Source organism: Asterias rubens, chromosome 2 (genome assembly GCF_902459465.1).
Source record: "Asterias rubens chromosome 2, eAstRub1.3, whole genome shotgun sequence".
Classification (NCBI taxonomy): Eukaryota; Metazoa; Echinodermata; class Asteroidea; order Forcipulatida; family Asteriidae; genus Asterias; species Asterias rubens.
The window spans coordinates 16,905,825-16,924,235 of NC_047063.1; the positions used below are offsets into that span (position 1 = coordinate 16,905,825).

At 39.5% G+C, this 18,411-nt stretch overlaps 2 protein-coding genes across 2 annotated transcripts; one reads left to right on the top strand and one right to left on the bottom strand.

Annotated features, from left to right (window-relative positions):
* Positions 1-1,223: 1,223 nt before the first annotated feature.
* LOC117306860 (dolichol-phosphate mannosyltransferase subunit 3-like) lies at positions 1,224-6,928 on the bottom strand. The gene is made up of 5 exons (XM_033791415.1): positions 6,810-6,928; positions 5,693-5,836; positions 4,754-4,783; positions 3,517-3,594; positions 1,224-2,706 (listed from the first exon to the last, which is right to left on the bottom strand). The coding sequence occupies exons 2-5, from the start codon at positions 5,813-5,815 to the stop codon at positions 2,653-2,655; spliced, it is 285 nt and encodes a 94-aa protein (XP_033647306.1). The 5' UTR covers positions 5,816-5,836; positions 6,810-6,928; the 3' UTR covers positions 1,224-2,652.
* Positions 6,929-7,119: 191 nt separating this feature from the next.
* On the top strand, positions 7,120-15,812 carry LOC117306861. Its single transcript, XM_033791416.1, has 7 exons — positions 7,120-7,292; positions 9,027-9,227; positions 9,527-9,663; positions 10,092-10,361; positions 11,430-12,414; positions 13,946-14,162; positions 15,138-15,812. Exons 1-7 carry the CDS (start codon positions 7,212-7,214, stop codon positions 15,761-15,763), a joined length of 2,517 nt encoding a protein of 838 aa, XP_033647307.1. The 5' UTR covers positions 7,120-7,211; the 3' UTR covers positions 15,764-15,812.
* Positions 15,813-18,411: the final 2,599 nt, after the last annotated feature.

Sequence of the window (18,411 nt, forward strand, 5' to 3'; positions counted from 1 at the left end):
AAGAAGGAAGTTTCAGTTTCTGATGTGGGAGGAAAACCCAAGAGAAATATCACAGGAAAACCAAAGCAACAAGTTCATACGGGTATTTTGAGCAAAAGTGCATCCCACCCAGTTGTCATCAAATTAGCTTGGCTGTGCCATTTTGGGAGAAAATATCACATTTAAGGCAAAGCAAAATTTATGCGCACCCTGTCGACTCCCAAAATGGTGGGAATTGCATAGCTGCCGCTTGTACTGACATGCATGCACAGGGTTAAGAAGAGACTTTTGAGGACACTTGGTGGCAGCAGACTTACCAGGTAAGTCCACTGTTCTCAGAAATGTGCACAAGTTAAAAATGCATAAATGATTTGATTGATTGATTGATTGAAGAAACACAATGTGGTATGGCTGCTGTCACCTAGTGTTCCAAAATGTCAAATTATTGTCTCTTCTCTCTATAGTACAACTGAACATTTGTTTGAAAATAACATAAACTTTATTGTTGTGTCTTTTGTGTTTCCAAGCTCGATTGGTTATTACACCGGCCCCTTCCCTTACCCCCCCCCCCCCACCCTCCCCCCCCCCCTGTCCTGTCTCCTTCATTGTCTTGCTTCTTCCATATGCATTCCGCCTATATTTCACTCATTTCTATTAATTGACTCCTTCTGTTACACTATTATACTTGTCTAAAGTCATTATGTAAAGTAGACGTTAAGAAAGACTCTTCTAGGGTTGAAACATGGGGTCTTTACTAATTTGCTTTATTTTAATATTCAACATTTTATATAAATCTTTGAGTTATTGCCTTTATCAAGGTTACAAAAGGTTTTTTGTGACTTTAACATGTTTAAGTCAAATATTTATAAATCCTATCAAGTCACTAGCAAGTGAGATTTACATCAAGCTTGGAATAACTTGCTTAAAGGCAGTGGACACTATTGGTAATTACTCAAAATATTTATTAGCATAAGACCTTTCTTGGTGACAAGTAATGGGGAGAGGTTGATGGTATAAAACATTGTGAGAAACGGCTCCCTCTGAAGTGCCATAAGTTTCGAGAAAGAAGAAATTTTCAACAAATTTGGTTTCGAGGCCTCAGGTTTAGAACTTGAGGTCTCGAAATCAACCATCTAAACGCACAAAACTTCGTGTGACAAGGGTGTTTTTTTCTTTCATTATTATCTTGCAAGTTCGATGACCGATTGAGCTCAAATTTTCACAGGTTTGTTTAATATTTTATGCATATGTTGAGATACACCAACTGTGAAGGCTAGTCTTTGACAATTACCAATAGTGTCCACTGCCTTTAATAACAAGTAACTTCTTTAATTTGAATTCCTAATATCAGGCTAAAGATGGTTGCGATGTCCTTGATTTGGAGAAAGCTTTTGCGTACTTCAGAGATAGCAACCAACAATACACAATTCTGAATGAATGTGTATGGAACCATGGTCACATGCTTTGCCATCTAGAGGTTGCTTTATAAAAGTTTGACCCAAACCATAATGTAGCAACACTGTCTTTAGTCTGTGGAATCCAATTTGAGCTTTCCCTTGTGACCAATCAAGTCATTATGCCACTCAACATCTAACTCCCAAATCACTCATTTCACAAGACTAGCTTTACATCACTGAATTTTGAAGTGCGTGTTAAACGATAGCTTTGAGGGACGGAAACATATAGACATTACAAAACAAGCCCTACTGATTCCAAATAAAATCATCCTAACCTGTCCTGAGCTCTCCCAATCTTTACCCTGGTGTTGTCGAACTGACCAAACGTAGGCCCCGGCATATCAATCTTGAAGATTCGAGACAAGCAGATTATATGGTTCAAAATGGCAAGCCCATACCAACAGCTCTCTATAGAAAGAGATGTACACATGACTGTACCCACAAGGTGTTACCTCCTATAATCCAAACCATACAAATCTTCAAACCTAATTTATGTATGGGTGTTAGGGCTCGAATTTGGGCAGAAACTTGTGTAGCTCAAAATGTTTGCTTGACGAGAATGTAAATGGTGCTTAAAACATTGCAAGGTGTGGAGAATAAGAGTTACTATAAAAATAAGTATGAATAGTAGACTTGCGGGTACAACCATGTGTAAAATCTCTTGATGAGGGAGTGTTGGCTCTGAAAAGAGCCAGTTTGGTCTTGATGTTTCAAACGTTATAATCTGCTCATCTTCAACATTCTCCTGAAGACGAGCAGAGTATACTGTTCCAAACTTGAGACCAAACCGGCTCTTTTAACATGACTAGAATCAAAACGAGCACTAACAGAAGATCTAGGTAGATCTCATTTATCAAAACGTGTATAAAGCCTACTTTAATACTGTAGTATAAAGCACTGTATACTCAGTACTTTCCCCCGAGTTCTGTACAAACAAAAACCACAGGCATATTACTCGGGTGGGATTCAAACCCATGACCTTTATCTATCAGTCAAGCCCACAGTAGATAATATTGAGTCCAAAAGTAGGAGTTAAAAAACTACTGTTACGCAGCACTATGATGGTCGTGAAGCATTTGCTTAATAAAAAGTGCAAAATAAACATAGTGCTTTGCACGTATCATAAATTAAACAAGACGTTACCTGTGTCTAAATATTTGGCAACAAAATTGTGATTCTAGTTGGATTACCATTGGAGTCTAAAGCTGTTCGAGTGTCACGTAAACTTGAATCCTTTCCTTGTCAAATCTTTTCTTGCTTCCTCTACTTCCTGCAAATTGAGATAAAATTGGATTTAGTCAGATTCAGGTCATACTTTGTGAATAAAAAACAATTTCATGGCTTTGCTCTGCGGAATTCGGTGCTTAACAGCACTTGTGGAATTTGAGAATGATTGACCAAATCATGGCAAAGTAAACAACAATTGTTCACAAACCTACTTCACAATGCTGTGCCAGAGCGAAACCAAGATTTTTTAACCTTCGTATAATGATCCACACAAGTATCACTCAAAATTGCACGGTTTTCATATTACGTCGCGAACTAACACGGTCAGCCATTTATGGGAGTCAAAAATTTGACTCCCATAAATGGCCGACCGTGTTAGTCGACGAGGTAAAAAGAAAACCATGCAATTTCTAGGCATATTTGTGTAGATCATTGTATTCTACTTTTACAACATCTTTCTAACCATATCGATTTTATAACAAACGGTTACAGAACGCTTTTCAAAGACCAACTCGACCGATCCAAGGCAACGTGTTCCTTTAAGCAAGGCACTTTGACAACAATTGCTTCGTAAAAAGTTGGGAAGGTAGTGCATTTTGCTCTACCAGCCGGGCTCCTAGTGGATGATACCCATGCCTACATTCTTACAGACTGTGAAGGGGGTAGCCCCATTCCAGCCCCAGGAGTAGGCGGAAACAGGCCCATGATGGTAGATGTCTGTCACTAGCCCAAATCAGTTTAATGCAGCCCTCACCTTCAAGTGGCCATCCGTGGTCTTCAGGTGTTAAGCGATCTCTCGTAAAATAATATTTTAACAAAATAAAAAAAAGGAACAAATAATTTCAAAAATTACCTTTTTAAGGGATGCAGCTGCTTCCTCACAGTCATTAAAAGTTGCAACCCGGTAACCAATGGTTGCTAATGAGAAGCACTGGAATTCGGAATAAAAAAAACAAAGTAAATCATAAGAACAACTATAAATATAAACACAAATAGTAGACTTGCGTGTACAAACATACGTGTAAAATCTCTTTTGAGGGAGTGCTGGCTCTGAGAAAAGCCGGCGTGGTATCGACGTTTCGAACAGAATGCTTGTCTTCAGGAGAATCATAACAAATATTGGTCGGTCTATGAAATGTGTGCTTGGCCAGTGCAAGAAGAAGGGGGCGCGGCTTAATAGTCCTATCATTGTCAATGTGTTGTCTGTAATGCCATATAAATAAACTGTAAATTATTACTTGTTATAGAAAGTGCAACTTAAAATTCTATACAGAATGAGAGTGACCAATGGGCTTGCAGGCCCGATTCTTTACAAAGGCAACCAAGGCGATTGCCTCCATGCCCCATTGTCATTGCCTCCATGCCCCATTGTCATTGCCTCCATGCCCCATTGTCATTGCCTCCATGCCCCATTGTCATTGCCTCCATGCCCCATTGTCATTGCCTCCATGCCCCATTGTCATTGCCTCCATGCCCCATTGTCATTGCCTCCATGCCCCATTGTCATTGTAAAGTACAATTTCCTCATAGGGCACCCCTTATCAAGGAGAATATGCCTTTGTGCCCCTCCACTTTCAAAAATGAAGCATACAGACCTGAGCTTATAGCTCAAAACCTTGATTGGACCAGAATAAAAACATAATCATGAGGGGGGGGGGGAAATGTGCTGTTGCAATTTTGTAAAAATATCATTTTATTTCAGATGGAAATATTAGCAGCTCCGAAAAAATTGTTCTAGCGATGAGCTATCAGTAGCTTTCAGATTAAAAAACTCAAACAAAAACACGTTTTTTTTATCATTAACAATCTTGTACAATACTTTTAAGGGGCTTTTTACTGGTATTCCACTATTGTTTGCTTGTCTTGAAAATCACGTGGAAATTTGATTGGCATTTCTGTTTTTATCAAGGGATAAATTTCATGATAAGCAAATTTTTGTGCTTAGCAGCGCTACGAAATTAGGCCCTGCTGATGTTGTATGGTTTCAACAGCTGTCCAAATGTTTGAGTACAGCTGGTTTATAAATATACAATGTACAATACATTGTGATCAACACTGAATTTTTAATCATTTAAAATGTTTCAACTTACCCCAAACACTATCACCAAATAGACTGGCAGCTGTGAATAGAAAAAAGGTTGTAATTAATTTCATTAAAATGTCACTTATATCAAATAAATATTTAATGACAATGAAAAACTGTGTTTGCTATGTGACAACCTTTTTTTTTTCAATAATGCTAAGTGTGGTCGAAAACACCAAAGGAACTCTTTGAACTTGCTGTTTGAACCGTAAGGAAAGACCAAAGTCACAGTAAGGTCAAATGTCAAATATGTATAACAGAAAAAGATGACACAATGAGATGTACATTGTATTACTATACCTCATACATATTCATGATCGAGAGTCAAGTTCTTACTGGTCCATTCATCATCACATGCCAGGTGCTATTTTTGCTATTTACCGAGCATGTGTGTGAGTATTCACGCTCACAGTAAAACTAGCATGACAATAAAGAATAGCGCCCGGCAGCCCGGGTGCTATTCTACATGTACTTGTCACATGCATTTACCATGTGCGTGACCTGGCAGCCTGGGTGCTATTCTACATGTCATGTGCTTTATGATCGTGGTACTGTTCTTGTACACCACACAAACATCACTCTAGACATCCAACCATGGAGGAAAAAATTATTCCTCCATGATCCAACACATGAACAAACTTATCATGGTGCATTTTATTTCTAGATCTGGATATTATACTCCAGTAAAAATGGATACCCGCATCGCATCAGAGTTTTCACAGTCATTATTTTCCCTTGCTCCAAATCATGTTCCGGTAACTGAATAATGTATGAAGTATATTTAGACAAATATAACATTGTTTGTTTCGGTTGACTAGTAAATATGATCTCCACTTGGTATTGGAAGTTGGCAAACTAGTTTGTCAACTTCCAATACCTCGGAGAGCTCGTACCGACTAGTCGCCCGAAATAGACCATGTTATTGTGGTATACATGTAGTACTCACAGGAACAATGACTTCCTTTATTCTGGGGTCTAGTTCAATAGGAACCATATCAAAGACGAAGGCAATCCATATACTAGCAAATAACATAAACGCTGTCAACCATTCCACAAGTTTAGAAGCCATTGTCAGTTCAGTTCTCAGTTTCTGGAATAAGAAAAGAATTGAATGAGTAATGATTGTTTTCAATATGGTATTTATTGTTTCAGTTTTGTTTTCAGTTACTCATAAGTACCTGGAGGGGGGAACTTTGTTTGAGGAGTATGGGGAGGGTGCTGTACTCATTTACTTCCAAATTTGTCATTATTGGTCGAACTAGTATGACTCACGACAAATTTTGGGAAAAAAAGAATACAGCGCCCCAGTTACTGAGTCTAGGAGAGAGGTATAGAATTTTATAGGAGGCGAATTTGCAGGGGTGACTTTGTGCATGGAGATCAATGCGATGATGGAACCCTCCATCCTCCTACAAGGTCCTCAATATTAAGGGGGCAGGATGATTAGTTTACCTCAACTGTTTTTGACAAATTATTTGTTAAAAAAGGGATCACCAAAAAGAGTACAATTTTTACAAACCTAGCTAGAATGAGTATTAGGCCGTGTCCGAAACGGCGACTTCGGCTACAGCTACGGCTAGATCGCGCGCGTCTGCCTATTTTTTAACACTGGTAGACGCGCTGATCTAGACGTAGCTGTAGCCGAAGTCGTCGTTTCGGACACGGCCTTACATATCAACTATCATGGTAAAAATTAATTCAATTCATTCATTTGCGTACATGTATATATAACTTTATAAGTTATCGTTTTTCGATTCAATCATTCAATCAATTAAAGTTAAACTACAATACAATATTTATCAGTGACGAGTTGACACCCAACAATTTTGTAAACATTTACTGGGGTACGAGTTGACTTGGGTACGAGTTGTATCGAGTACGAGTTGACTTAGGTACGAGTTGACTTAGGTACGAGTTGACTTGGGTACACAAGATTACCTGAAATCATATTCAGTCTGACTCTGCTGAGTCTGAGTGTAAATAAAAAGTAAAACTGTGCAACTGCAAAATTTACACAAACTAATTATCAAATTTATAATGAACAAAACATAAAGGTCGATTACCCTTCTGCAACAATTTACAGCGAACTTTTCTTTCTTTATGATCTGATTTCGGTGGAAATAAGTTAAAACTAAACCAAGGAAACAGTGTCTGTCACTGATTGTCAGTGCAACGTCAAGCACTTGCGAAATAAACTGGTGCCGATACAGTTTATTTCAAAATAAACTGTTCAGGAGTACAGGTACCAAATCCACTTTGTTCCATCCTCGTTCTCAAAAAAATAAAATACATGTTTTGTCAAAGAGTGGTGCGTATCCCTGAGAACGAGCTCAGTTCATTGAACATCTTCTTCTCTCGTTCGTTCATCGATGATCTACAAAAGGCGGTACTCTCGGGTGGGAGAATTGGTTTGAATTTTAGTCACGAATTCCTAATCTTTAGTAATAGTTAGATTGTTGAGCAAAATGCCTGTAGAACTATGCACTATTTGTAGTCCTTCAGGACCAGTAGAAGAAGAGCAAGAGGCAAGGCTTACTCAGTTAAAGGTGAGGTCATCCTTCGATCAGGTTGATTTGCAAAAACTTTAAAAGTTCCAAACATCCCGCATCAGTGAAAACTGAAAACAACAACAAGACATTACATTGAGCATTTTTTAACTGCCTGGAATTACCTGTAAATATTTGTTGGTATTGAAAACCCATCTGTATCTCACTTTCACAAGAAAAAATGTAATTTTGTAACCAAACGACATTTTCTGGTATGTTTCAGTTGATATTTTGATAGTTTTTAAATCTCATTTGTTTGGAGTTGGTAATTTATAATAATGAATGGTATGGATGACTATATGAATAAAACATAAATCAATTTTGCAGCCTCGAAAAAGGAAGCATGCGGGACGCGAAACATTTTGTTTTTTACTTGGCCTTACATTACAAAAAATTACATTAAAATGAATTTTAAAAACAAACAAATAAACAATGTTTGTGATATTATTAGCTTCACAAATAAGTAAGTAGTTAAAATAAAAATTCAATATCCACAAAAGCACAACATTGTTTGTTTGTTTGTTTGTTTGTTTGTTTGTTTGTTTGTCTGTCTGTTTGGTAATTATTTTCTTTGTTTTTTTAGCTTTTTGGAGTTCGACTTGATTTCTTTGAAACTATTGTTGACTCAAAGAGAGACAATCAAAATGGGAAAAAAAATGTTCCTTAAATAATTAGTTTCAGGATTACTTATTCATATATGTGAGAAAACTAAAAAAGAACATATAAACATAGCCTAGTTGAGATATTGTAACCCTCCTGATGGCAAAGAGGAGAGTTACGTTATCGCAACTAATATAAACAATGACATGAACGTGTAGCCTAAACTTAAAACTGTGTACTTCATTATATTTATATGAACAGAATCGTAAGAAGTTTTTTAACGTCGCAATAATTTAAAGCAAATTTTACAAAAAAATACACAAAATGATGTAGTTAACTAAACTGCGCCAATAAAGTATCTAAACACTTACAAATGATCAGATTTATCGGAACCTGAAATAGTATACAAAAAAATAATTATTCATTTCTATTATCTATTAGGGGCTTTTGCAACTTTTGAAAGTCGACCTTAAGCCGCTCAAGTGTCCATAAATCCACTAAACAACATCGGAGCACAACACAAGATGTGTCAAAATGTGCAGATATTAACGCTGACTCGAAGGGAATAATTACTTTTTGGCATACTATTTCAGGTTCCGATATATCTGACCATTTGTAAGTGTTTAGATACTTTATTGGCGCAGTTTATATGAATCGTTAGACCACTATCCCAGGCTTTTCCTGTCGTGGGTTTACTGGCCCGGCACTCAGCTAAAATCACTGGCCTCAAGCGGGACTGTGGTCCAGTGTTATATTATTAATGTCAACTGGTCAAGCCCTGAATCTGTACAGTAATAGACCCAGTAACTGGGGCGCTGTATTCCTTTTTTCAAAATTTCGACATTATCACAATATCGGATCCGATGTCAAAATTTCAAAAAAAGGAATACAGCGTCGCAGTTACTGGGTCTACTAGTAGTAGTACAGTAAAGGTTTCGCCAACTCGCTGGGAATGTAGAGTAAGAGTATACAAGTAAGCATGGTAAGAGGCATTGCAATAACAAAACCCTTCTCACGACAGCGAAGTGAACAGGGCGAAATGGTCAACGCCGTCGGGAGGAGGGTTACGTTATCGCAACTTCATGTAGGTATAAGAGGGTTAAACATTCTGTGTTGTTGTTTGTATACTTGCAGAAGATTCTCCCAAACGATTTCCTACACAACCTGTGCTCCAACGAATCACTGGAGGGAAATAACTTTAAGTGTATCCTTCGACTGAAACTAACGACCGAGGTTGAGGCTAAAAAATGGCTACAGGCGTTCCAAGAGGCATCGTTCATGACGTGGCGAATTCTTAAGACCTATCCAGACGCTGGACGGTTCAACTCTTATAGGGTTTGTCAAGACTTAATTTGTTTTGGGGAAAGGTACTACTTGAGCTGCCAACTCTCCCATCTTGATTCTGCAGAAAAGTCCCTGATAAAAAAAATAATCTTATAACAACAATTTTTACATGTATACTAATTCAACTTATAACTCACCTCTTGCTTCTGTTCTGTATTCTGGGTGGCTGAAACATGGTCACGTAGGGTGAACTAATGTAATCTAGTGATCATGCGCGCGTGTTTTGCAGGAATATTGCCACGCCTACAATTAATTTGATTGTTGATTTGGTACCTTGCTTGTTCATGTAGGTGGATCTACGCTGCCAGCACTTCTCTCGTCCTAAAGCAGGGACAACGAGAAAGAAAGTTGGGAAAGACACCCAGTGTCCCGCCAGGATGTATCTGGTTGTTAAGAGATCCCAAGTTACTCGCAGACGTAAGTCCAGGTCAGTACAGCTAGACTAGGCCTCATTTTAGGCAGGGAATCCAGTGATTGTTGTGCATTGAGGGTTAGGCCTACGCCTTGTGCATAGTGCAATTATTGGTATGAACCCTTGACCCCGGTCTGTGTTTAGATATAATATTTGTAAAGACTTGACAGCAGTACAAGTTAGCTTGTCATTTGACTTGTCCACCGGTATTTACACTAGTCAATCTTTCAAATGATACGGATGCTTCTCAGCATTGAACTAGAGGTTTATTTCACTTTTGTCTTTCTCATATACACTTTTGTATGTTTTACCTAATGTGTGTATTATTGTATTGTGATATACCTGAGCAAAGCATTATTATCATTTACATTGAAAGATATTTCCTAATCTTTTTTGCTGTGTGTTAAAGAAAATTTGTACGTTCGTTAATATTTCTCATTCAGATCCCGAGATGAGCACATCAAGAATGGCTTCATGTTCATCATCAACCTTCGTAATGAGCACAATCATGATCTACTCAGCTCAGCCTCGCTGAGGAACAGGGACGTTTCTAAAGAGACGACGGACAACTTGAAGGCGTTGTATCAGAAAGGACACACCCCGTCTACGGCACTGGAGATTCTCAAACATAATCTACGCGAGGAATTCTCTGCGAATTACAGTCACGTCTTAGGAGACAGATCACTGTGTCCAGATCTGAATTATTGCTACAGGTTTGTCTAACATTTGTTATGTTTGTTTGTCTGTGAGTTACCAGGAAACACCATTTCATTGCTTTGCTAATTGCCGAAGTCTGTGCTTTCAAGTTTTATAAAAATACAACATGGTTTGAGGGTGATTGGTCGATGTTAGCTCCCCGAGGGGATTGGAAGTTGAAAAACTAGTTCCCGATGCGAACTAGTTTGTCAACTAATACCGATGGAGCTGATATCGACTAGTAACCCGAAAATAAACCATGTTGTTTACTATACTTCATACATATTCAGCAACTGTATTACTGTAACGATGTTACGTTGCGATGTTCATGCATGTATACAAAACAGTACAACCATCGTAACAGGTAAAGCGCATGAAAAGTAGAATAACGCCCGGGTCTGAAGTCGCACAATGGTATTGCGCATGACAAGTAGAATAGCTCCTGGGCTGCCCGGGCACTATTCTACTTCTCATGCGCATAAACCATGTGCGTGATTACTCACGTGCGTGCTTAGTAATATCAAAATTAGCACCTGGTACGTGATGATTCACGGACCAGTAAGAACTGGACTCTCGATCATGAATATGTATGAGGAATAGTAATGAAGAATACTTAATGATACCCTTAATACAAATAAGGCAAATTTTTAATAATACAATAGCGCTTGTTTGAGTTTAAACAGTTTTTTTAGGTTTTTGTTAAGATACTTTGCTCGTAATTAAGTTCTGGTTTTGCGAACAAAATTCTGGTCACAGTAAAAGCCAGGTTGTCTTGTGGGTTTTCACCCCAAATTCCAGACCTGATAAAGGGGTCTCCCTGAGTTGTGGTAGTTTTGAAATGTACCGGTAGTGTGATTACCTGACGTTTTGACCAACAGACCTTTACAAGTTACCACCGTCTTTGTCATGTCTCCTGTATTCAATAGCAGTAATGATTGTTAGTATTCATTGCAGTGAAAAATTCTTCTTCCAGCCCGATTTGGTTAAGTTGCTTCAGATTGAAGAAATCAAGGCTACAGCACCATGATGAATGTCTATTTAGTTTCTTACGCTATTTTTAATTGTTTTTGTTATGGTTTTTATAGGCTGTACTACAGATTGGCTAAGCAAGCTACTAAAGGCGCCTCAGGAGCAGACATCTACGTCAATCTGGAAGCCAGGCTCGCCTCCTACAATGAGGAATATACTGATGAATGCGCCAAGATGCAACAGACTAAGGACGGTGAAGTAGTCATATCCATCTGCACCCCACTCATCAAAAGGGTACACACTCACTTGGATCTCTGCGGTCAGGTGCTGTTTATCGATTCATCGTATAACAAAGAGGAAACCAAGTGTTACCTGTTTGTTTTGTTAGCGCACTCAACGGCTGGTGGGTTACCACTTGGGGTGATCATCACATCTTCAGAGAAGGAGTCGACCCTCACCGCGGGACTTGAACTCCTTAAGACGCAGCTACCAGATCGCGCGTTTGGTGGGCGGGGCACTCACGGCCCGGAGGTGGCTATAATGAGTGATTGTCTCCCTCTTCAGCGTGCACTCCACTCTGTGTATCCGATGACGGAGTTCATGCTCTGTGAGTTTCAGTTGTTGCAGTCAACTTGGAAATGGCTGTGGAACGACGCCAATAAAATCCTCCCAGACGACCGGCCGGCTTTACTGGCCACCACAACGGCAATGGTGAACAGTAACTCGAGTGAGGAGCTCATGGAGAAATTCACTGCCGCTCAGAGTGACGACTCCTTGAAGGAGTACACCGGGTTCAAAGTGCATTTAGCTGAAGTGTTTAAGAGAAGGAACGGGTGGGAAACATGTTGCTACGATCGGCTGCTAGTACTTCCAGAGATCACACTTGAAGTTTCCAAGGCTGCGATGCACGTCTTTAAGGATAAGATCCTGTATAAGCTGAAAAACTACACTCTAAGCCAAGCAGTGGAATTCATCTTGGGAAGGTTTGATGTAGTCTATAAGCGCCGTCTGATTGAGGTGATCAACAAAAAAGTAACTTGCCTACTGAATTCCAAATATGTACCTCTGGGACGGGACTTGGACTGTAAAGCTATAGCGCAGGTAATTTTACATTGTAGTTCTTAATCCTGTAGAGACCGTACAGGTGTGTGTTGAGTTAAATCAATCTTTATTGAGCAAACCAATATAAAAAATATCAATAGATAAAGGATAAAGAATGCACACTTAACCTAGGTCATGTATCATGGTCAACAAAGTTGGCCATGGTACAGTGCAGGGCAGAAAAAAAGAAAGCAAAAAATGTACACATAACACCGACGGAAAAGCAAATGAGCAACAACTGTAACTTAAGCTTTTATGCCCATATAGCATTTGCAAGCAGCTCGTACCATAATCCTCATAGTCATACAGTATAGTTAATACAGGAAAATACTGAATGTTGAAGCGCCTTGAGCAACACTGAGTGACGAATATGTGCGCAATACATGAAGCCACTTTTATTATAACTTTGTATTACCAACATGCCTTTTGTGGCAGCAAGCCGTTTGTACCAAAATGCCCCTTGTGACAGCATCAGCTTCTCACAAAATGCTCCTTTTGACAGCAAGCGGCTTGTACCAAAATGCCCCTTGTGACAGCATCAGCTTCTCACAAAATGCTCCTTTTGACAGCAAGCGGCTGGTACCAAAATACACATTACATTACATGTAGCAGTTGGAATACCTTGTACGAAAATTGTACAAAAAGTTGTCCTGTACGAAAATGCCCCAAATAATCTTATGCAAGTGTGGCTTGTCGTGGTCAAGCAGTTTTCTTCCCTCCTAACGAATCAAAAAATTGCAATCACTGGCTCTGTTACATGTAAATGTATGTGGTCATAGGCCCCTATCACTTGGGATGGGTCAATGTGGCTGCATAAGGCGCTTTCCATGTACATGCCATGTCCTTCGCAGTTCAGCTTTTCAGTTGACAGTAAGGATGTTATGCCTCCCCAGGGTTTATCCTTGACATTTAAAGCCATTGGACACTTTCGGTAAACAGTATTGTCCAAGGCCCACACTTCGTGTATCACAACTTATATATAAAATAACAAACCTGTTAAAATTTATGCGCAATTGGTCATCGAAGTCGGGAGAAAATAACGGGAAAACCCACCCTTGTTTCCGCACGTTTCGCCGTGTCAAGACATGTGTTTAAAATAAATCCGTAATTCTCGATATCGAGAATTGTGATTGTTTTAATGTTTTCTCAAAAAGTAAAGCATTTCATGGAATGATATTTCAAGAGAAGTCTTTCACCATTACCTTCTGTAAACCCTGTAAGTTATTTGTAAATCTGTGAACTTTTATTTTATTTTTCTGTTCCGAAAGTGTCCAATGGCTTTAAAGGACCAGCTGGCAAGTCTATTCTCTATTCCGGAGGTTTGTCCATATTTCATAATAATGGGGAGTGTGTTTCAATTCAACACCAAACTAGCCAGGCACACCACTTGCAGAGAAATTTAACTGGTCCTCCGATGTTTTAACCAGCATTTGGCCACAACCACTTATGCGGAGAACGCTGCTCCAAAAATATTATTGTTGAAGTATGAACCGGGCTAAACTCAAAGATTGTGAAACTTTAATGTTAACAGGTTGATAGCTCTCACTACACCGTGCCAAGTCTGTCTGACCAGCAGGACCATCTGGTCAACACGGACATCGGAACGTGTACCTGCCCACTAGGAATGAAAGGTGGCCCATGCAAACACCAGCATGCTGTCATCAAGAAATTCAAACTCTCTGGATATTTAGGCACACCAATACCACCAGAGCAGAAGAGCGTATATGGAGTCATTGCATCCGATCAGGGTACATATAATAGACTAATAGAGTGGCGACAAGATCTTAAACGTCTGTTAAAAACCGACAGGGTCATGGCTGTGCGATAAAGGCCCGAGCCGAAGGGCCTTTATTGCAGGGCCACGACCCTGTCGGTTTTCAACAGCCTTTACTAAGTTACTAAGGGAATTAAAGGGTAGCGGCAAGTTTTTTAACGGCCGTTTAAAACCGGCAGGGTCATTGCCCTGAGATAAAGTCCCGAGCCATTATCGCACGGCACTGATCCTGCAAGGTTTTAAACGGACAATAAGAACGAGTCACTACTCTTTTATTCCCATTCATAATTGCCCTTTTGTTAAAAAACGTCAAAAATACAGTTATAGACGCTTAAGGTTTGAAGAATTATTTTCAAAAACTTTGTGAAGAATCTGTGTGATGCGCGTGGGTTGTGTGTATGCACGCGCGCTTAGAGATAGATTACGCGCGTGCTTAGAAATAGATTGCGCGTTGTTACTAATAGCTATGAATTGTGCATTCCGCGTGATAGTATTGGCGTATGCGGGTGCCCGACACGCAGAAGCCAGCCAGTTATTAACAGCTCCAGCTGGTCATTATCAACCGTTTAAACACCCCCACGTGACGCGCTCTCCATCAAGAGGAGAAGCGAAACTGTCTGGGGTATTTATGAATACTCTTTTATTCCCATTCATAAATGCCCTTTTGTTAAAAAGTGAGAAAGAAATTATGACAATCTACTTCAAAGCGATTTTTTTTTATTTTGTGCAATTTGGTAACAATTCTGTTTGGGGCTCATTGGGTTGAGTGTATGAGCCTGTAATTCTGTAAAAATAGATTACACGCTGGTACCAATAGCTACATGTATACGCAGCGTACATGAGCCAGCCGGTTATAAACAGCTCCATTTATGTCTTTATCAGCCGTTTAGTTTCAGACTATTCCCTTATTTTATAACTATCATGGATCCCTTGGGGTTTTTTTTTACAGGAAAACCGATCTTTAAGGTTGAACCTGTGGATGAACCTCCCTCATCTGTAACATCTGCTGCAGTGGAAGCTGATGACGACTTCCCCATGCCTGTGACGCCCACCGCAGGAGATTCTGTGGAGATCACAGTAGCTCAAGAAATCATAGCCGCTGCTACAAACTTAAAGGCTCTTCCGAAACCAACTGAAGATACCTCAAAGACTGTGCAAGATCATGAAGATCATTCGTACGATATCTTATCAGTTATTCGACAACAGAAACCGTGTCTACCTTTCCTCCAACAGAACTCGTGTCTACCTTTCCTCCCTAAGAGGTCATCACTTTTGCCTCTGGATCAAAGACTCAAGAGGGTGTTCGATATTATCAAACAGAAGATCAAGAGTGAACCTGGGACCTATCGAGGTGCAATCAAGTCCTTTGTTACAAACTTTGAGAACCTGGACTCAGATAGTGCATTGGTCTCATCGCTGTATACATTCGGAAAGTCTTCTGGAGACACGTTGAAGGCAGCTAAGCGCCATAAGATGATAGCGTGGAAGTCACTACGGAATGCAAGTCATCTTAAAGAGGAGTCAACGGCTGTACCTGCGGAAGCAGAGGCAGAGCAGACTCAAATGGGACAATAGTCTTTAAAGGCAGTGGACACAAGTGGTAAATGTCAAAGACCAGTCTTCTCACTTAATTTGAGCTCGATTGGTCGTCAAAGTTGCGTGATAATAATGAAGGAAAAAACACCCTTGTCACACGAAGTTGTGTGCTTTCAGATGCTTGATTTTGAGACCTCAAATACTAAATCTGAGGTCTCGAAATCAAATACGTGGAAATTTACTTCTTTCGCGAAAACTATGTTACTTCAGAGGAGGTCGTTTCTCACACTGTTTTACAGCTTCCCATTACTCGTTACCAAGTAAGGTTTTATTTGGTTTGCGGTAACACCATGTGTGTATCTACTTGCCAGGTAGAGTTGTTCTTAGGGAACTGTCTTGCTTTATTCTACTGCCGTGGAGTAGATAATCGGAGGTTCGGGAGACTTCTCAGTTCTGAAAAGAATTGTACTGCTTTTTAACTATTACCAGGGCGGATGGTATAGAAATTAGACTGGACTACTACTTTAGCTTATAGGATCGTAATTAACTGTACTGCTGCGGAGTCAGTTTTGAAATTGGTCTCAACGTTTCGACTAGCTTGACAGTTCCCTAAGAACAACTCTACCTGGCAAGTAGATACACACATGGTGTTACCGCAAACCAAAAATACATTGATACCTCACCATGCAATGCCTCAAATCCTATATAAGTAAGGTTTTATGTTTTAAATTATTTTGACTGATTACCAATAGTGTCCACTGTCATTAATACCTCACAGTGCCTGAAACGTTCCCTTAGCCCTCTTTCTGACAGGTTACCTATCTCAATCAGCCAATATCCCTCATTCCTACATGTATGTCTCTAACATAAGTTAAAATGGGGGTTCTAGCCATCGTATTCGATACCCTTCCATGTGCGAAAATTTGTCAACATCCAAGATGATATCATTCTGAGAAAAATGGGTCTCTACATTTTCGTACGGGGATGTTTAAGTCCATTCCTGACTTTTGATAACATTAACATGTAATCAATACAGCCTTGAATTTTACATTTTTACTGACAAAAAATCCTCCTTGGATTGTTAAGATACCTTGGTTGTTGAAATCCAATAACGTTATGTTTCAAATTTCGCTCTAAAAAATTAAGCTGTAAACAAGAAACATCCCCTTACACAAATGTAGAGACCTATTTTTCTCAGAATGATGTCATCAGGACCATAAGCAGAGAATCTGCGCTTACGAAAACAGGGAATTCTGTGCTTACGGCAAGGTTATTTCACAGGTTAGCGGCAAATTTGGCTTCTGCGCGTGCGTACTCAATGTTACTAGGCGTTCTACGCTTACAAGGCTAGCGCAGAAATTCAGCGCTTGATGGTAAGCGGGAATCGTGATCGTAAGTGCAGAATTTTGCGGTAAGCAGAGCCATGAAATTGGGCCCTGATGTTTTGGATGTTGAATGGAAGAGTATCAAAAACAATGGCAAGTTTAACGTGGTGTTAGAGACTCACATGAGGTCTTCTATCTTTTTGAAAATGAGTACCCTTCTCTTCAATTAAGATTAAAATGTCTGACCCGATGTTAAGCAATAGACCTTTATCATGGTGCAGCCATCTTGATTTCTCCCATTGATATCATTGTTACCCAACCGAGGCTGGAAGAACAAAATAGTCTGGTTCTTATTTGCAAAATGATTGTTAGCATTCATTATTGATATTCGATACGAGGTACATGACCAAGATGGAGGCAGGGTGATAGAGGTCTATTGTTATAAGGGCTTACATGTACAGTCCTCAATCCTCCATAATTCTCAAATTAATGGAGAAGGATTTTAGAGGATCAGGGTGTAAAACATACTTTAAAGGGCTCTGTTTATCATTGGTTCCAGTCACTCTAAAGCCATGTTTCCAATGGACTGTTTCTGACGCTGCCACGGGGAAAGTAACTGTGTCTGGCTTTCGTATAATTCTACCGTGCGTTCCCCCCTGGACTTATATTCTGCGGCTATTGCATCGTGTTTCACAGTGTGGTCGCAGTAGTACAGCTCGGAGCTGTTCCCTTGTACTTCTACAGCTCTGCGTGAAAGTATTGCTTGACCTCTTTTTAGCCTGTTAGTTTTACATCACGGTCGCGGTTAGTTGACAGGGAGGTCAGTTTACCATTGGATTAAATGTTGTCATTCTACAGAAATCTCTTGGTACTTAAACAGACAAAAGTCTAAAGGGAACACTTCTTAAGCATTCAATTGTTTTTTCCTCTGTGCTCTTACTTTTGAAATAAAGACTGCCATTGTAATAGTCAAAAATCATGTTAAGATATTGTGTAGTTGAACTGCAGGAAACCTGACCCCAAGTGGCGCAAGCAATATTTGTCATGTGATGACTTCAGGTGATAATGACCAGTACAGTCCTCTCTTTACATTATTGATGTTCGCATAACAAGATTAAACCTAGAAAATTAGTTATCTCTGATGCAATTAAAAATGAAATGATCAGTTTGATGAGTGAACAAATGTTTTAATTTTCAAAACTTGATTTTTAACAAATGGGCATTGGGACCTAGTCAATATTCACAAAACTTTAGCAAACTTTCATTTTTCTGTTGGTTGCTTTTTTATGTTTCTGTAGCTTCTTTTTTATTTATGGGTAAGGGAATACTGACGGGTGAACTCCACATTTTTATTGATTAAAG

Excerpts from the sequence above, each read along its gene's own strand:
- LOC117306860 (XM_033791415.1), bottom strand. The coding sequence starts at position 5,815 with ATGGCTTCTAAACTTGTGGAATGGTTGACAGCGTTTATGTTATTTGCT. Across the intron at positions 4,784-5,692 it reads TAAAGGAAGTCATTGTTCCT|CTGCCAGTCTATTTGGTGAT; the intron begins GTGAGTACTACA and ends TTCTATTCACAG. Across the intron at positions 2,707-3,516 it reads CAGCTGCATCCCTTAAAAAG|GAAGTAGAGGAAGCAAGAAA; the intron begins GTAATTTTTGAA and ends CTCAATTTGCAG.
- LOC117306861 (XM_033791416.1), top strand. The coding sequence starts at position 7,212 with ATGCCTGTAGAACTATGCACTATTTGTAGTCCTTCAGGACCAGTAGAA. Across the intron at positions 7,293-9,026 it reads CAAGGCTTACTCAGTTAAAG|AAGATTCTCCCAAACGATTT; the intron begins GTGAGGTCATCC and ends GTATACTTGCAG. Across the intron at positions 10,362-11,429 it reads GATCTGAATTATTGCTACAG|GCTGTACTACAGATTGGCTA; the intron begins GTTTGTCTAACA and ends TGGTTTTTATAG.